Source organism: Nelumbo lutea, chromosome 1, assembly GCF_056320005.1.
Source record: "Nelumbo lutea isolate HS-2025 chromosome 1, American lotus-T2T, whole genome shotgun sequence".
In the NCBI taxonomy this organism is placed as follows: Eukaryota; Viridiplantae; Streptophyta; class Magnoliopsida; order Proteales; family Nelumbonaceae; genus Nelumbo; species Nelumbo lutea.
The window spans coordinates 127892408-127911181 of record NC_142684.1 but is presented as its reverse complement, the minus strand read 5'-3'; the positions used below and the strand labels follow the sequence as shown (position 1 = coordinate 127911181).

Genomic DNA, 18774 nt, shown 5'->3' with positions numbered 1-18774 from the left:
ATGAAAAAACACTAAAAATTAATTAAAAATCCGAAATTTCTGAAAAACCTAAACCTTAATTGAAATATTAAAAATAATTAAAAAATAAATTAATTGTATTTTATTGCAAAAAATAATGAATAATTAATAATAGTAGAAAATTAATTATTAATCATAATATAACTAATAATAATTATTTTTAAACTACAATTAGGAGCAATTATAATTTAAGCTATAAATAGTAGATAATTATATTTAATTACCAAAAGATATATTTAATTACTAGAAAATTACATTTAATTATTTTTAGCCAAGAAATTAGCAATATTTTTTAAAATATGATAATTTCCAAAAATTACTATATTTTAAATAAATATAGTAATTTAATAATTACAAAATTTTAATAATTTATAATAAAAAGCAACAAATCGTTTGTAACTTAATCTAACCTTATTAGATTTATAAATTTGTAGGCTCAAGCAACTATTTTCTTTTGAGTTAGATCTAACTGAGATATGCACCATGCCCACACATTATCAGGAATAATTAGATTCGAAGTCTAATTGGGTGTCAAACTTTTGGAGTTCAATGATGGTTTTAGCGGATAGGGCCTAAGCTAAACAACCCCCTAATAAGCTCAGCGTGGAAGTTATATGCATATATGGTAAATATTATTATATAATATTTAAATAACAAATTTTATATTAACATATATAGAAATGCTATATATTTTTTATACTAGACTATAATTAAATAAAATTTTTAATTTGTAAAAAATCATAATTTTATAATTAACACAGGCCTCTTTATCAATAGAAAATGTGCAAGCCCGAGCTCAAGCCCGACCTGACCATCAAGCCTAGATCTTGAGCCCGAGCCCAACCCTTAAAGCCTAGAGCTCAAGCCAAAGCCCAAAGCTCAATCTGTACACAAAATGTCTTATTTTCTGTATACTTTTATAAACAAATATTATATTAATTTAGTAATAATTTAATACACTAATTTATATTTCCTAATAGTAAATTGACATTTATTATATTTATTATATATAACATAAGTACTTTTTTATATATGTAATAGTATCGGGTCGAGCTTGGTCCCGGGCCAGGCTTATTTGAGAAAGCTCAAGCTCGAGCCCACAGGCCTAAAATTTTATCCAATCCTGAAAAGTAACGGGTCAGGCCAGGCTAGGCCATCGGGCTACCCGACCTATGAATAGGTCTAATTGTATATATAAAAGATTGTATACATCAGAAATCATATGAAATAAAAATTTAAACATCTTTTTCAATTTTTTTAAAAATGGACCTCTCATAGCTTGGCTCGGTCCGTGGCCTGGCCTGGCCCAAGGCTCAGCCCATGGACCAACCTGGCCCATAGCACGGCATGGGCCCGTGCAGGCTCGAGCTGTGGACCGTGCCAAACCAACCCCCCAAATTATCCTAGGGGAGGGAGGGACGGCCCCAGATGCCCGGTGGACCAACAAGGCATGCCCCGCACTTCGTGCTGGCTGCATGCGAGTTGTGTTGTGTCGGCCCAGCACAACTCGATTAACACCTCTACTTGAACTCGCCCAATACTAGGGATGGAGCGGGGAGCTTTGAGGATTCCCCATACTTGATGACGAGTGGTGTGCCTTGCCCCTGAACCCGTCTGACATTGAGGAGTGGTTGCCTTGCCCTGAACTTGTTTGACATCGGGGACGGGGCAAGGATGCGGTAGAGTGTCTTGACTATGGGGCATGGACATGGATGAGTTGCCCCACCCTGAACCCATCCCATTGTCATTCCTATATAATTGTTAATTATTAGTGAAATTAATAAAAATGTTAGCTTTTGTAATTATTTTTATTTATTTAAAGTTAATCAAAATTTAATTTAAAAATAATAAAAAAAATAACAATTATTAAAATTACTACAAATTATTAATAAAACTTAATTTATTAAAAAATATTTGTTCATATTAAATTAACAATAATTATTTTCTATAAATCAACATTAAATGAAAAATACAATTTTTAAAAGTTTAGATATTAACAATAACTTTGAATACTTTTAGTTAATTAACAACAATTTTTTATTATTAATTCAATATTAATTAATAGTAAATAAAATTATTAAATCTTTCAGATTTTCCTACACATCGCATGGGTCCCTGCTAGTGTATATATATAGCAAGACCATCCACACCACTTGCTTCTCCTTGCTCCATTACCCCAACCCTTCATTCTCGTTGACTCTCTCTCCTCTCCCCCTTCTTACCACTCCCAATTTGCCATCTCATTGCCCTCTCTTCATTCCTCTCCCTTCCCTTTGAGTTCTCTCTCCCCCACAAATCATGTCTCTCACTTTCTATAACAACCTAACTTCTCTCCTTAATAATATATGCTTTATCCTTTCCTTCACTTTATCTCTAATTACCCTCTATTCTCTCCAATGTTATCGAACCGTCATTGACCGAACGGTTGGACAGTTCAGCCCGGGAACCATCTAGGAAACTGGTTCAGTTTTACCCCAAACCTAGTCCCTGGAAAAAAATCATTGAATCGGTCAACAACCTGTTGACCTAGTGGCTGAATCATTGACCCGTTCGACCCATTCAATGATTTTTGGTCATTCTTTTATTTTCACTATTTTTTAATTTTTTTTGTTAGAACGGGTCATCTGTTCAAACCATACGGTCGAACCGTCGACCTAGAAACTAGTGGCCAGAACGGTTCTGGTTTCGGGTTGTTTTTTAAAACATTGATTCTCTTCATTTTCCCATAAAAATATATCCATAATTTATTAAGATTTGGTTTTCCAAATCAAACATATTTATATCTATAGACATGACTTCAAGGAAAGAGAGGGGAATAAGGGGAATTCAATGTTTCATTAATAAAATCCAAGATTAGGGATTCAAAAAAAAAATATGGCCATAATTTGTTTTCTCATATTCTTATAATCCTTGGATCCCATAATTTTATTTATAAAATACCCCCAAATTGACAAAACCCAATTTCTAAAATACCCCAAAATTCTCATAATTCTATTTGTAAAACATCTATAAATTAATTAGATTTTTTTAGGTGGTTGCATCATGATGAAAAAATTTTGGGGATTCCCCACCCCAACTGGGAATGGGTGACTCGCCCTGCACCCGCCCCTCCAGTGGGGATGGAATAGAGTGCCTTGACTTACGGGAGCGAGGGAGCATGATTGTTTGATTGAGGTGTTCAATAATAAGGTAGGTATAGAAGCAATTGAATCCCTATTATTGGACGTCGCCTTTGTCTCTTAGTCCTGGTACAAAGCCGTTGTCGATCCTCAATGCTGGTAGGTTCTCTTTCTCCCTGAACTCAGTGTTGATCGGTTGTCATTCAGTCCATTAACTTTCAACAGTTTTACCATGAGATTTTTGACCGTGTATCATGTAAAAAATTTTTCAGCTTCTGAGTTGCTCTACTCTCTTAAATTTCCTGATTCCTCTTTAACTCGTTATCCCTGTGCGTTACTATACTCTAATTATCAATTAAATCAGCTGTGTCAACATATTGATTCCCAAACATGCACTTAGTACCTAATAACTAAGCTTCTCCTAAGACTATCCCTAATGCTACCCTTCTTAGGATTTTCATACGATAATAATATCCCCTTATAACGCTTACTTGTTAGCTGCTTTATTTATCATGCATCAAAATCTAATGAAAACTGTGCTATTTGATTTGTAAACAGATGTGATTTATTTATCATCAAAGTCTAATGAAAAAACTGTGCTAAAGAGATGCTCCCAAGACTTAAGAGTTGGTGCAACATACTGTTTTAAGGAAATTCTTACCCAAGTTGGTCTTAACTGCAAGGATTTTTTTTTTTTTACCTGAAAACCTACGGCCAAATCGGCGATGGAGATGCATTAGCCATCGACTTCTTGCTATACAATTTTTAGGTTTGGGCTCAGGTCAGACTTGGGGCTTTAGGCCCAATTCTTAGGTTTGGGCTTGCGTTGAGCTAAAACCCAATCTAGCCCACCCCTAATGTTTTCAACCCGTCATTGACCTGGCTGATTGAATAGTTCAAATTGTCACCCAGCCTTGGTTCCCAGTCTGGTTCTGTTGAAACTTGTTGTTTGGTAAAAAAATGTTGATTTGGTCAAAAACCATATGACCCAAGCAGTTCAACTATTGATCCATTCAACTTGGTCACTAGGTTGCAGGTTGCACACTCAATGTATATACAAACTTTCAAAGGCAATAATTTTGCACTTTAATGATTGATTGAGGTGATTTTCTTTTATTTTAGGTAGCTTTCTGAGATCAATGTGTCCTAAGGAGATAAAGGCACCTTGCCCCGCTATTTTTCCGCAAAAAAAAAAATAATAAAACCATTTTGGGTCTCAAATTGCAATTTTCAACATTGCTAATTGTTTTACAAATAAAAGATCAAATATTGAATTTAAAAATATAAATTAAACATAAAATGATATTTATATATACATATATTACATCTCCAAAATAATTATACCTTTTTTTAATGATAAAATACATGTATATATATATATGTGTGTGTGTGTGTGTGTGTGTGTGTGTGTGTAGAGAGAGAGAGAGAGATTTGATGATATGGTACGGTCTGACCCATTCAACCCAGATGGTTGAACCAGTAACTCTTGATCCAAAAGCAAACGTGGGTCAACCTTTGCGTCAGTTTTTGAAGCATTTGAAGCATTGGCCCACCTTATTTGCACCCTTAGGAGTGTGTTTATTGATTCAACTTTGTTAGTAGTTGTATGAAGAGTCATCTCATAACTGGGCATGTGGTGTGGTTGAATTTTGTTTGCAAGGAAAAATAGAAAATAAAAAAAATCCAAAAAGGAAAATCTTCCACGAAAAAAAAAAATCCAAAAAAGAAAAACTTAGGAGGGACCGAGGGAGGGGTTAGGAGCAGGGAGAGGAGTTGTGACGTGGATAGTTTAATTTTTACATAATCTTATTATTTTAATTAGTTTACATTTTTTATTTGTTAGTGTTTTTTGTTATTGAACTTATAAGTAATATTTTTATAGTATTTAATTTTGGATTTCATATTAATTTTATTATTTTATTAATGATTACGTTTGCCTACCCTTGAATGGAATTTAATTAATATAATCAAATTTTATTCATTTGAATATTTTTATTACTTTTTAATTCTTATTTTTATTATTTTTTAGTACTGATCACATTATCATGTTTAATTTTATTGGTATATTTTTTTGTTAATGTTTACCCTATTTTTAATTTTGTTATGAAATGAGTTACTTTTTAATTAAAATTAAAATTATATAATTAATTAAGTTATTATGAAATGGTCCAGATTTGGTTTGATCAAACCAAACCTTCTTAGTGGAGATTTAATTAAATTAACTTTATAATTTAATTGGATTGTATTGTATTAATTAAAATTAAATTATATAATTAATTCGATCTGTTTTAATAGAAAACCAAATCCATTTACTAAAAACTGAACCTATCCAGGTTCAGGTTGATTAAGCTAGACCGAACTGAACGAACCATTATAAAGTTAAATGGATAATGGGTCGTCCAGATTAAGGTCATCTTCTTCACCCGACCCTTAATACATTGTGGAACTCGAAAATTTTCAACTTCTCTTTTTTCTATGCTTTCAATGTAGATGCAGTCAGAGATTTTACCCTAACCTTTAAGGGTGTTAAGTTTGTGCTTCTCTATTGTTTTCTAGTTATGCGGGGGAAAATGCAAGAAGTTGTGCAATGTCCGATAGTCGAAGATATCTCTCTTCAGATTCTTGCTTTGTCATATACTAGAAATCAAATTTTGTGGTTAAAAGATAAGGATGGGTCAAAATCAAGCAAACGACGAAAGATCTTAGGAAAGTAATAGATTTTAGGAGAAGAGGTTAATAGAGATATTTTAAGTGTGAAAGATTTTAGGAATTGATCGAGGAGTGGGTACTATAATAAGTTATTAATGGTTTAGAAGAGATATCTTAAGAAATAGAGAGAGAGAGAGATTTTAGGAGTATATTTAGGTAATTGCGTTGGGAAAACAATAGAGAGCGCTTGCATATTTGGCATAATGAGAGTAGTGGGAGGGGGAATAAAGAGGGAGTTAAGAAGAGAGAAGCCATCTAAAATACAAAAAAATATATATAACTTATACTATTATTATATAATTTCATTATTAATTTCGCAAGATATAAAATTATTATTAATTTGATTATTATGAAATATATCATAATTACTTAAATTTTATTTAGTTTAAAGTTATTTTGTATACTAAATGTTTTGTTATAGAATTATTTAGCTGCTTTTAGTATTTTGTTATTTAAAATATTTAGTTATTGAAATATTTAAATCATTTTATTATTTAATTTTTAAAAATTTATTTAGTTATTAAATAGAATAACCCATAAAATTAAAATATATATTATTATTACAAAATTTTATTATAATATTTAGGAAAAAAGACTTAAAACGCCCCTAATATTTTTTATAATTAGTGAAATCTCCCTCTTTTTTTAATTGTACTAAGCCCTCCCCACTTCAGTGACACAATCAAACAAGATAATAGAGATATACCGTGCCGACTATTCACTACAAGATAATGAGTGGGGCCCACTTCAGATATGTTTGGATCTTGGAGAAAAGTTTCCACATAAATCCAAAATCAAAGGATTTTCACTATTATTAAATTTCTTTAAAATTCTGATATGTCGTTGCTTCTCTGAGATTCCATTTTCTGGCATTACTCTTCAAGTTAATTGTGTATATATACGAGGTTGAGGAATCCATCAAAATTTAATTTCTATAAGTTGTAACGAGATAAAAAAATCTTGATGGGTCTTGCCTAATGTCTACATGGAGAAAAACATCTAATCTTGGAAGATTGCATCTCCCTATTGCCTGATGTCTACATTAAAAGTTAATGTCACAACTTATACAGATCTTGATAGATTATTAAGGGTGGGGAGGTCTTTGTCAATGACATCAACCATTAGGGGAGGTTTTAGTACAATTTGAAAAATGAAGGGAAGTTTCAGTATTTACTTTAAATATTAAGGGATGTTTAAGTTTTTTGTCCTAATATTTAAATAATTGTTAAATTTTTTAATTCAAACTTTATTTAAATAAATATACATGAAAAGTGGGGGAGAAGATAAATAAGAATTAGAGATAGTTTAGAAGAAAGTGGGGGACAGCGGTGCCATGTGACTAGGATAAGAACAAATTAAAGTAAGGATTGACTATACAAATGACGCATTTATCTTTCCTAAATATTAGGTACTCGCTATATGAGTTTTATTAGTTTCCTAATACAAATGAGAGAAAAAAGGGAGATCAGTCATACTGAGGTGGCAACTCAACAGGTTTGTAAAGGGAATTTTCCACTCCTCTAGAATTGCTCGGTTGGGGTATAGAACATTAATTATGTCATGCCGCAACATTTATAGTTTGTGGTACAAAAAATGCATCGAGGCAAATAACATGGCTGAGTTTTATAGAGTTAAAACCCATTTAGAAGCAATTTAGAACCTCTAAGAAGAAATACAAAAAGGAATGAGAGGTCAGGGGTTATTATGTAGATGGGAAAAAGAGGTAAATAGGGATGTCATTGGTTCAGGTCCAGCATGGATCTGACTCAACACAACTGGAATAATTGCCAATCCAAATTATCCAAATCTGCCCAACTAAATGAGGGGGGGGAGGGGTGAGCATGGGTCGGTTCGGTTTGGTTCCATGGAAAAACCTGGAGCCTAGCCTATAGGGGTCGGTTCCAGTTTTTGGAAGCAGAATCTACCCTTTGAAGGTAGATTCTTGCCTTGGCAGTTCCAAGGTCTACCCGTGAAACCCATTCTTTCTTTAGTAATTTAATATGTAGATTATCATAATATACTAATATATGGTTGAAAATTTGTCATTATACATTAAATTTTATAAATATTACCTTTTACATTATTTATTATACATATACAAATATTAAAATAAAAACAAATGATCAAATCACTTACGTAACATGATGGTCAAGTGAGACCATCGCTTTTCTAATTATGAGTGCTTGGGCTAAAATCTTTACATCTTTAAAAATATTTTGGGGTTTATTTTAAGGCAAGTTTAATTCCAAGGTCATTTCATCAAGTCGGTTCGGATAGGATAATCCCTTAGACCCTGGAACCGACTTAGGTTGAAATCGGTTCCAAGAATTTAGAAGCAATTTATAACCAGAACCTATCTTATAACAAATCGAGTAGGATCGGTTCAAGACCAATTCAAAATTGGTTACAGGTAGAACCTACCTACCCATTAGCTCACCCTAGGAGGGGCTACTTGATCTTTTGGTACGGCCAGGCTTCACTTGGGCTTTCCTACCTACTGTGTATGAAGAGAAGAATTATTGAATTACTCTCCAAAACCTCTGCTAGCACTGTTTAAGCCTTTTTGTTGGAGGTTGAAGATCGCCAGGTTTAAGTACAACTCAAGTACAATGACGTGGACTCATGATAATAGGAATAGGAGCCCACAATTAGCTAACTACTTCTACTGCTTGACCGACTCTCAAGAAAATGCTACACAACAAAGTAAACAAATCAAATAACAAAATAACCAACTCCTATCATTCGGTCTATATGCATGTCAAATTAAGCATTCCATACTGAATTTTTGGCAATGCTCATGAAAGATGGAAGACTAGGACACACAACATGCACACAAAGAGACAAAAGATGGAAGAAGAAAGAAAATGGGAGGATGTGAACCAAGATTGTTTGATCGAGGTGTTCAAGAAGGTAGGAGAGGAAGCAATAGAATCCCTAATCTTGGACGTGCCCTTTGTCTGCAAATCATGGTATAAAGCCTCTCTTGATCCTCAATGCTGGAAGGCTCTGTTTCTTCCCAAACTCACTGACACTCCATGGCCACCATTCAACCCATCGGAATTCAACAATTTTTCCAGGAGATTTATGAAAGAGTTCCATGTCCAGAACTTTTCTGTACGTGGGTTCTTAAAGTTTGTGATTAGTCGAAGCCGCAGATCTGCTATTTTACTTGCACTTCCAACGTGCTGTACTCTTGAAGACCTCGAATTTGTGTCAGACGAGTAAGTTCATTCTAATTCTTCTTAATTAACTGTTAAAGCATTAAGCCACGACGACATTGACTAACATCACTATCGTCTGATGAAATCTGTGTCGTAATACTTCTGAACAGGTTCCCCGCTCTGCAATTCTTGATATTGTCAGATACTGTGGCGGGAGAAATAGATGATTATAGTGTTTGGCCACCTATGAGTAAATTCAAGGATTTGAGAGGCTTAACACTGGGGTTATTACCCAACTGTCTGGAGGAGTTCCTCACCGATGTTGGTCTCAACTGCAAGAAATTTGAATCCTTAACCATGAGTGGTCCAATTAACAGTGAAGACGCATTAGCCATTGTTACCCACTTGCCGACGATAAAAAGCTTGCACCTTCGTGGGTCTAGGCTCCTTCGTGAGGATCTAAAGATCATATTAGAAGGTTGCAAGGAATTGTGTTTGTTGGATGTTAGAGACTGCGTTGGTTTTGAGGTTGACGACGAGATACTGAAGCTTGCTTCTCGATCGTATCAGCACCTTCTTGTTTGAGGGTTGTTCGTGCAATGATGTCACTTTTGATGCATCGACTGTGACTTCTATTGTAAAGAATGTAAAGCGTTATGGCTTTAGCCTTTAGTTTTAATGAATAGGTAAATATTTGCTAAATGGTGCATGTTATAGCTAGTTGGACTGTTGGTCATGTCGTTTTTTTTTTCTTTTCCAACTGATCATGTCCAATTCAAGGGAATACTTATTGATTTTAGGAAGTGCTTTTTTCACTAGTATTTTAGAAAGTGCTCTTTAAATCTCCAGCGTTTGGTGTGGTGAACTTTTACTACAACTTTTACACCAACATTTCTTAGGGGGGAAGATTTTAAGATCTCATAACCCCCTAACTTTATAAGAGGAAATTTTAATTGAGATCCACCTATTATTTTTCTCCTATAAGAAAATTTTAGGTAGGGCCTACATATAGTAAAAATCATTTTTTAATTTTTTTTAAATAAAAGAAGAAAAAGAAAATTTTGAAGTGAGGTCCACATATAATCTTTATACGGGCTGAGCCCTTTGAACGGATTCTTGAACACCGGCACAAAGAGAACGAGCTCATGTTCGAAGAGGATTCGCACCACGCCACAGAACGAGATAGCTAACAGATTCCATAGGGAGAGAACAAAGAACCGGGACGAACAAGAGAGCTTACCGAAAGCAATGCAACGAGAACCTGGAGGCTGTCCTGCGCCTGAATGGGATGAATGCCTCGGCAGTTGGGTACTGACTGAACCCTCAACACGCCTGCAGTAGAACGTGGATAATATAGATGACCCAACAGAAGAAAGGGGCTCGACCATTTAGGTAGGGGGAGCTGGAGTTCGTTAGCATTCCCTTTTGATCGCTGACCGTTCCCTGCTGACTTTCCGGAAGCTGCTCTTGCTGGTTGTTTTTTTTGAAAGGGAGGAAAACGAGGGGCTATCTGGGTAGCGAGATTGACCTTTTTGACCTCTGAGAGATATAAGAATTTTGATCAAAGTTGGTTGTCTATGAATAGGGCTGAGAAGGCTTTGACGAAAGGTAGGATCCACTTATATATTATTTTTAATATTTATTAATTTATATATTAAATAATTCTTTATTTTATCTATGGAATCTATTTGAAATTTTTCATTTTTTTTATTTTAATAGTGTTACATTAATATTTTCTATTATTTTATTTATTATTTAATAGATTGTGAACATTGTCACTAATATTATGCATTTTTTGGTTAATGGTGGCCTTTTCAACTTAGTATGAGGTCTAAAATTATAAAAGGACAAAATTGATTTTATAGCAAAATTCAAGGGTTATCAGAGCTAAAATCCAAAAAAAAAATAAATAAATAACTATTTTGTTCTTGGTTTATGGCCATTATCATAACAGCCGATCTGAATCTGATGATAAAGCAAATTTACTCTCTTCCATCCTTTAAATTTCAGGGATATTCACATTAAGAGTGATAATTACTATACTTACAGCTACCGAAAGGAAGATATTTAGGATAGAATTATCTAATAAATGAAGTTGTGGTTGCATATCGTCCAATCTAGGATGGCCAACAAGATTGGTCTGTGCTGTGTTGTAGATTGGAAGTTGTATGGGATTTAACATTAAAAATTGAACGGAAAAGTACGGATAGATCCAATGAGGAATTTTGATTTTCAACCGCAGAGTTATAAATATTCAAAATGGCAACAACCTATACCTTATATATGTACCAACACCTAGGGGTGTTCATCGTTCGGTTAACTGAATCGTGGTCCATTTTTGTAAATCGAAGTAGTGGTACCGATTTTTTCATTTCGTCAAACCGAAACTGAACCGATACCACTGGTTAATCGGTCCGCTAATTTTGGTTTTTGATCGGTTCGATTCTTCAGTTTTTTGGTTTTTTATATTTATAATATATATTATATAAATATATGTATAATATTATATTATACATAAAAAATAATATATAATATATTTTAAATATTTTAAAAAGATATAATATTTTTGTAAATAGTTCATTATAAATATAATATAAGTATATATTTATATAAAATACATAGAAAATATGTGACATATATTAAAAAATATACATATAAATATATATACCGGTCGGTTCGGTTAACCGACTGGTTCAATTAATCGCATTTTATAGTTTAGTTTTCTCGGTTCGGTTCGATTTTTCGATTTTTCATGAACACCCCTACCAACACCCACCCGTGAATTGACATTAATTCTGAGCTGACATCTACCCAACAGTACTTTGACCCTACAAATTTTGACCCGGGCTGATCCGTCATTCTCCCAAAGCAAAATTGTTCTAGGACGAATTTCCAAGTGAAAAGGTGAACAGTGCAATTGTTTAGATGAATTATCAACATGTGATGCCATACTTATAATTTATAAAGAAATTGAAAAGAAAAATCCAAAACTTAATAATAACCCGTTTGATAGACCAGATGGATCAAAGATCCAACCAACTCGGTGGATTGATTTTTTACAAAGGCAATAATGGTTTTTGTAAGTTCACCTCAATTAGGATTGTGAGCGAGCCATAATCTAATTATGGTTCAAAGAATCGATTGAGATATGCCCCATATGAAACGCATGATACACAATCGGTCGGATTAACCGATCTCGAAAAGTGTAACAAAGTCACTCACTCCTGTTAAAATATCATATTATTCTCCTGACTTCTCTCTTCTTTCCAAATTCCACTTGCACCCCCTTCTTCCTTAATTCCTGCATTGCATCCATGGCATAAACCAAATACCCCCTTTAATCCATAAAAAGGAACTAAATACCCCATTAGAAGGTTGCAATTTACAATTGGGAAACGTCTAAAATTGTCCTTGGATGACTTTTCTCGTGTCAACCAAAGTTATTCCTAATACTAAGACCCTTTAGCTATGTAAGAAAAAGAGAGAAAAAAATCAAAATTAATCATGTATGTATGTAGAGATAGTAACATCTTAAAAAGTAACAATTAAATAAAAACTAGAACCTTTACGAAACAAATAGTAATTAAAATTTTACACGAATTTTCTTTATTTATAAGAATATATACAAAAATAAAATATGTAGGCGTATATTAGAGACATGTTTTAAAAATAAAACCCATAACCAAAACCATTCTGGCCACCGGATTCTGGGTAGATGGTTCAATTGTCTAGTTCAAATGGATGGCCTATTCTGACAAAAAAATAAAATAATTAATTAAAATAATAAAAATGGCCATAAATCATTGAACGAGTTGACGTCCGATCTCATGGGTTAATGATTCGTTGACCGATTCAACAGTTTTTGTCCAAGAACCAGGTTTGGGGTAAAATAGAACCGATTACTTGGATGGTTGTTGGGTCAAATGGTCTAACCGTTTGGGTCAATGATGGTTTGAAAGCCATGGTAAAACCTATATAGAAACGCTTGGATATCCAATTAATATATGACTAGCGGAGGGGCCCTGCTTCATAGGGCCTAGAATGGAACCGTGGACCCGTTGACCCATTGATCCGATCCTTGGCCAAAAATCGTTGAATCAGTTAACCACCCATTGACCTAAGTGGTCGAATCGTCAGCTCGTTGACCTATTCAATGGTTTTTGGCCATTTTTTTTAATTGGGAACCATCTAGGTAACCAATTCCGTTTTATCTTAATCTCGATCCCTGGCCAAAAATTGCTGAATCGGTCAACGACCCATTGACCCAAGCGGTCAAACCATTGACCCGTTCAATGGTTTTTTATCTTTTTTTTTTATTTTTTTGTCAAAATGGACCATCCGTTCGAACCAAACAATCGAACCATCGAATGGCATAACACATATGGTATTGCTTAATGGACCTCACACACTCAATTTTTTGCTTGTAATTTTTTATGTCATAATAGATCGTCCATCTTTTTTATTTTTTTAATTAGGAATCGTCTAGGACCAGTTCCGTTTTACCCCAGTCCCGATCCCTGGCCAAAAACCATTGAATCGGTTAACGACCCATTGACCCAAGCAGTCGAACCATTAACTCGTTGACTTATTCGATTGTTTTTGGCCGTTTTTTATTTTTTTTTATTTTTGTTGTCAGAATAGGCCGTCTGTTCGAAACGGACGGTCGAACTGTCAACCCAAAAACTAGTGGCCAAAACGGTTCCATTTTCAGGTTGTATGAGTCACATGCTCGAATGACATAACACGTATGATACTGCTTAATGGACCTCACACACTCAAATTTTTGCCTGTAATTTTTGTTGTTAGAATGGATCAACCGTTCAAACTAGACAATTGAACCATCGACCTGAAAACCAGCGGTCATAACGGTTCTGTAATTTTTTGTTGTCAGAACGGGTTGTTTGTTCAAATCGAATGGTCGAACCGCCAACCCAAAAACCAATGGCCAGAACGGTTCCGTTTTTTAGTCATATGAGTCACACGCTCAAATGACATAAAACATATGATACTACTTAATGGACCTCACAAACTCAATTTTTTCCTATAATTTTTGTTGTCAGAATGGAACCATCGACCTATTGATCCTTTGACCCGAACCCTGGCCAAAAATCGTTGATCAATCAACGACCCATTAACTCAAGTGGTCGAACCATTGACTCATTGACCCGTAAAATTAGCCATTTTTTATTTTTTTTTTAATTGGGAACCATCCAATCAACTAGTTCTGTTTTATCCAAATCTCGGTCCCTAGCGAAAAATCGTTGAATCGGTCAATGACCCATTGACTCAAGCGGTCGAACCATTGACCTGTTTAATGGTTTTTGGTATTTTTTTATTTTTTAATTTTTGTTGTCAGAACGAGCCACTCGTTCAAACCGAACAGTCGAATCATCGACCCAAAAACTAGTGGCCAAAATGATTCTGTTTTCAGGTCATATGAGTCACACACTCCGGATGGTCGAACCGTCGACCTAAAAACCAGTAGCTAGAACGATTTCATTTCCGAGTCGTACGAGTCACATGCACGAATGACATAATACCATGGTTTTTAAAATTGACCCAGAGAGCGAACCGGTCAGGGGTCTGGTTACCGGATCAAACGGTCCGACCATTCAAACAAGACAGTTAAATTTTCAACCCAAAAACCGATCGCTAGAATGGTTCCATTTTCGGGTCGTATGAGTCACACGCTCGAATGACATAACATCATGGTTTTTAAAGTCGACCCGGAGATCGAACTGGTAAGGGATCCGTTTACTTGGTCAAACGATCGGCCCGTTCTGACAAAAAAATAAAAAATAGTCAAAACGGTTTGAATGGTTTGAACGATTCGATTAACAATATTTATAATAACTGTTATATATTTGTATAATTAGATAATTATATAAACAATAATTAGATAATTATATAAAAATATAATTAGATAATTATCAAACAATTTATATAATTAATAGGAAGTGGGTGCTCTCACGTGGGAATCTACTTGCACGAGTAGATTCCATTTGGAAATCTATATATATATATATATATATATACACACACATAAAAGTAGGCAATTGTTTTCTATCTTAACTTTTTAAATAGTTAATAATTATTTACATTTATATATTATTTTTAATATTTTTGTAATGCAAAAATATCAATAATTTCAGCTAGGGTTGTTCACCAAACCGATAAAACTGACCAACCCAACCCAACTCAACCAAGTTGGTCACTTTCTAGTATTTTTCGGTCAGCTTTGGTTTAGCAATTTTCTAACCTGATCAAGTCGGTTTAGTTTTATATTTTAAATTTAAATTTTTAAATTTACTTTTTAATAATATCAGTATACTTTTAAATATAAACTTAATTTTAAGTTTAAATCTTTTGAATCAATTGATCAAACCAATATCAGTACTTTCAACCCGTCGTTGACCCAACCTGGTTGAACCGTTTGAACTATCATCAGCCTTGATTATGGGTCTGGTTCTATTAAAACCCGTCATTCTGTCAAAATTTGTTGACTTGGTCAAAAACCACTTGACCAAAACGGTTCAACTATTGATCCATTCGATCTAGTCACCGGATTGCAGGTTGCACACTTAATGTATGTGCAAACTTTCGGAAGCTATAACTTTGCACTCCAATGTCCAATTAAGGTTTTCTTTTTAAGGTTTTGGGTAACTTTTTGAGATATATGTGTGCCAAGGTGTTTGTGGGCATCTTGCCCCGCTATTTTTGTGAAAGAAAACCCTTTTTTGGCCTCAAATTATAATTTCTAATTTTTTATAAATAAAAAAAGTAAAAACTGAATCAAAAAATATAAATAAAATATAAAATTGTACATATATCATATGTAAAATATAATTATACACTATTTATTGATAAAATATGTATTTGCACACATATATACATATATACACATTTATATATGTATATAAATATATATTTATTAATATTTCTTTAATATTAATTATCATAAACAATTAATATTAATGAATGTTTTTTATAATTTTTTATATTTATTAATTATTAAATAATTATTATGAAAATAACATTTATATACATATTATTGTGAATAATTTGTCTAAAAATTATCACGAGTAAATTTTGATAATGTTTGTTTATTAATAATTATTAATTATTGTGGATCAATATTTATTAATAATTATTTGTCAGACACAAGTTGATTGGGTCTAGAAAAAAGCCTAGACCAGTGGTTAGACCAAATAAATATAACGAATGAAAAATGGATTTGGATAGATTACGGTTTGGGTTGTCTATAACCCACCAAAAAACCTTCATTCTTCAATCTTCACTAGGGGTGTACAATCGATCGGTTCGATTCGGTTTGGTTCAAATCAAAGATTTAACTGGCTATTCGGTTTACCATTTCCTCGAACTGAATTATATTTTAGAACCGAACCGATTCTAACCGAATTTGGTCCGATTTTGGTTCGGTTGGACCCTGGTTTCACATAAATGACAAGCATTTAATAAGTGTTATTAATGAAAAGTTAAAATGGCCCCAAAACCTAATAGTTTTAATTAATTAACTATTAACTATTATTAATTAAAAGTTAAAATGACCCTAAAGCCCAATGGTTTTAATTAACTAGCTATTATTAATTAAAAGCTGAAATAGGCCCAAAGCCCTATGCTAATGGGGAATTGGCGAATTGGCCATTTTTAAAAATATTTAATGATTAATGAACAATTAATGATTAATAAATAATTAATAATGAGCTTAGGTTTTAATTAACTATTATTAATTGTTCATTGAGAAATATAATAATTAATTAATATAAATATTAAATAAAACATTAATATTTAATATACTTAACTAAATAACAGCATTAATTCAGTTTTCGTCGATTGAAAATTCGAGTCAAATTAAACCAGAACCAAAAACCAATTTAAAAAATAAAAACCGAACCGATAGCTGAATTAATCGAACCAAATTAGCTTTTTCAGTTTGGTTCGATTCGATTTTCGGTTTATCAACCGAATTTGAACACCCCTATTCTTCACCCGTTATTGAGCTACAATGATCGCTTGACCGATGGCTGGCTTTTGACACCATTCTGCCTAAAACAACCTCAATGGGGATAGCAGAATAAAACTCGCTATTATGTTGGTATCAAAAAAGTCTTGATTGAGGGTAGCATGGTTTTCTTTTTCTATATTGTTTGCAAGCCAAAAATTGTTTAACGTTAAACACAGATTCAATCTATTGAGCATGTGCCATGCTTAAATCAAAAGGTGAAAAATATGATGCAGAAATCTAGCATTATAATGTAAAAAATCTAACAGAAACAGGGGGGCGGAGCCCCTGTTTTGACGTCCAAATTAACATATCTAATGTACCGGCTATAGACGATGGTTTTTCCACCCCTGTTTTGAAGTTGAAAAAGTCGAACTTATATTGAGAAAGAGCTTGTTTTTAAGTTTAAAAGAAGAAAACAAAACCAAGTTATTGGCAAAGCGAATGAACCAGTTACCTGTAGTCGTATTAGCAGGAACTTAATGATGGTTGCACTGCCCCTTTTTTGAGGTTGAAAATTCGAATATATATTGAGAAAAAGAATGGGGGGAGCCCCTGTTTGGATGTCAAAAAGAAGTAAAAAAATTTAAGATATTAACAACCTGAAGAACTGGCTGTCTGTAGACGTCTTAGCAGGAGCCTGATGGTAGTTGCTCTGCCCTGTTTTTAAGTTGAAAGTTCCAACAAACAAATTGAAAGTTTTCATGGTGGTTGATTAGAAGAAAGATTTAAGGAATGTTTCCTTTTACATCAAGACTATGAAGCGTGATTGGCTATGAAAAACGGGTGGGAAAGAGAGTGGAAGAGACTACTGACGTGGCAACTTGAAATAAGTAGGAAAGGGAGAAGGGACTGCTGAGATGGCCACCTTTATTTTAATATAGGGTAAAATATAAAAATCTCCCATAAGTTTTCTCGCAAACATAAAATCCTCCCGTGTTTTCACTTTGAAAAACCATGCATTTATTTGCGTTCCTTTTAGGAATGGCAATGGGGCGGTTCAGGGCGAGCCCCATATTCTCGACCCCAATTTTGAAATAAATCCTTGTCCTTGACCCCGATCCCCATTGGAGATAAAAGTTGTCTTTCATCCCTGATCCCCGATGGATGGGGACGGGTTCCTTGTAGGGATCCAAATCTCCAAAATTTTTTAATTAACAATATATTTTGAAAAATAAATTTATTTAAAAAACAAAAAAGTTAAAATATAAATAATATTTTAAATATATTTTCATATGTTTAAATACTATAAATCGTATAAATAGTATCGTATATACAATAATATATATTTAGTATGAATAAGATATATAATCAGGGCAGGGGCAGGGTGAGGACCTCATTCCCCATCCTCACCCCGCTAAAGAAATCCCCATCCCCAACCCCATTAAGACGGGAAGAGTTTACATCTCCGTCCTACAAGGGGCTATCCACAATCTCCCACAGTACATCCCCGCCGTGTATTATGAATATCTCCAGATGATAGTACCAGAACTGATGATGTCATCATCAGGAGATGTTCCCAATACACAACGGGGGTGTAGTGTGGGACATTGTGGGGCGGAGATGTGAACTCGTCAAGGAAGTCGGGTACCCGCCGGGGAGGGAAAAATTGCCACTCTACTTTCCTCATCGTCCCATACCAGAAGTGGTTATACAATGTCTTTAATTTTTAAAATACCTATTTTACCCTTACATCTATTAATTAAGATATAAATCTATTAAAATACTCCTAAAACACTATTCA

General features: G+C 33.8%; 1 protein-coding gene across 1 annotated transcript; it reads left to right on the top strand.

Moving 5' to 3' along the window:
- The first annotated feature begins 8624 nt into the window (after positions 1-8624).
- LOC148877461 (F-box/LRR-repeat protein At3g48880-like) lies at positions 8625-9807 on the top strand. The gene is made up of 2 exons (XM_088982338.1): positions 8625-9067; positions 9178-9807. The coding sequence occupies exons 1-2, from the start codon at positions 8673-8675 to the stop codon at positions 9590-9592; spliced, it is 810 nt and encodes a 269-aa protein (XP_088838464.1). The 5' UTR covers positions 8625-8672; the 3' UTR covers positions 9593-9807.
- The last annotated feature ends 8967 nt before the right edge of the window (positions 9808-18774 follow it).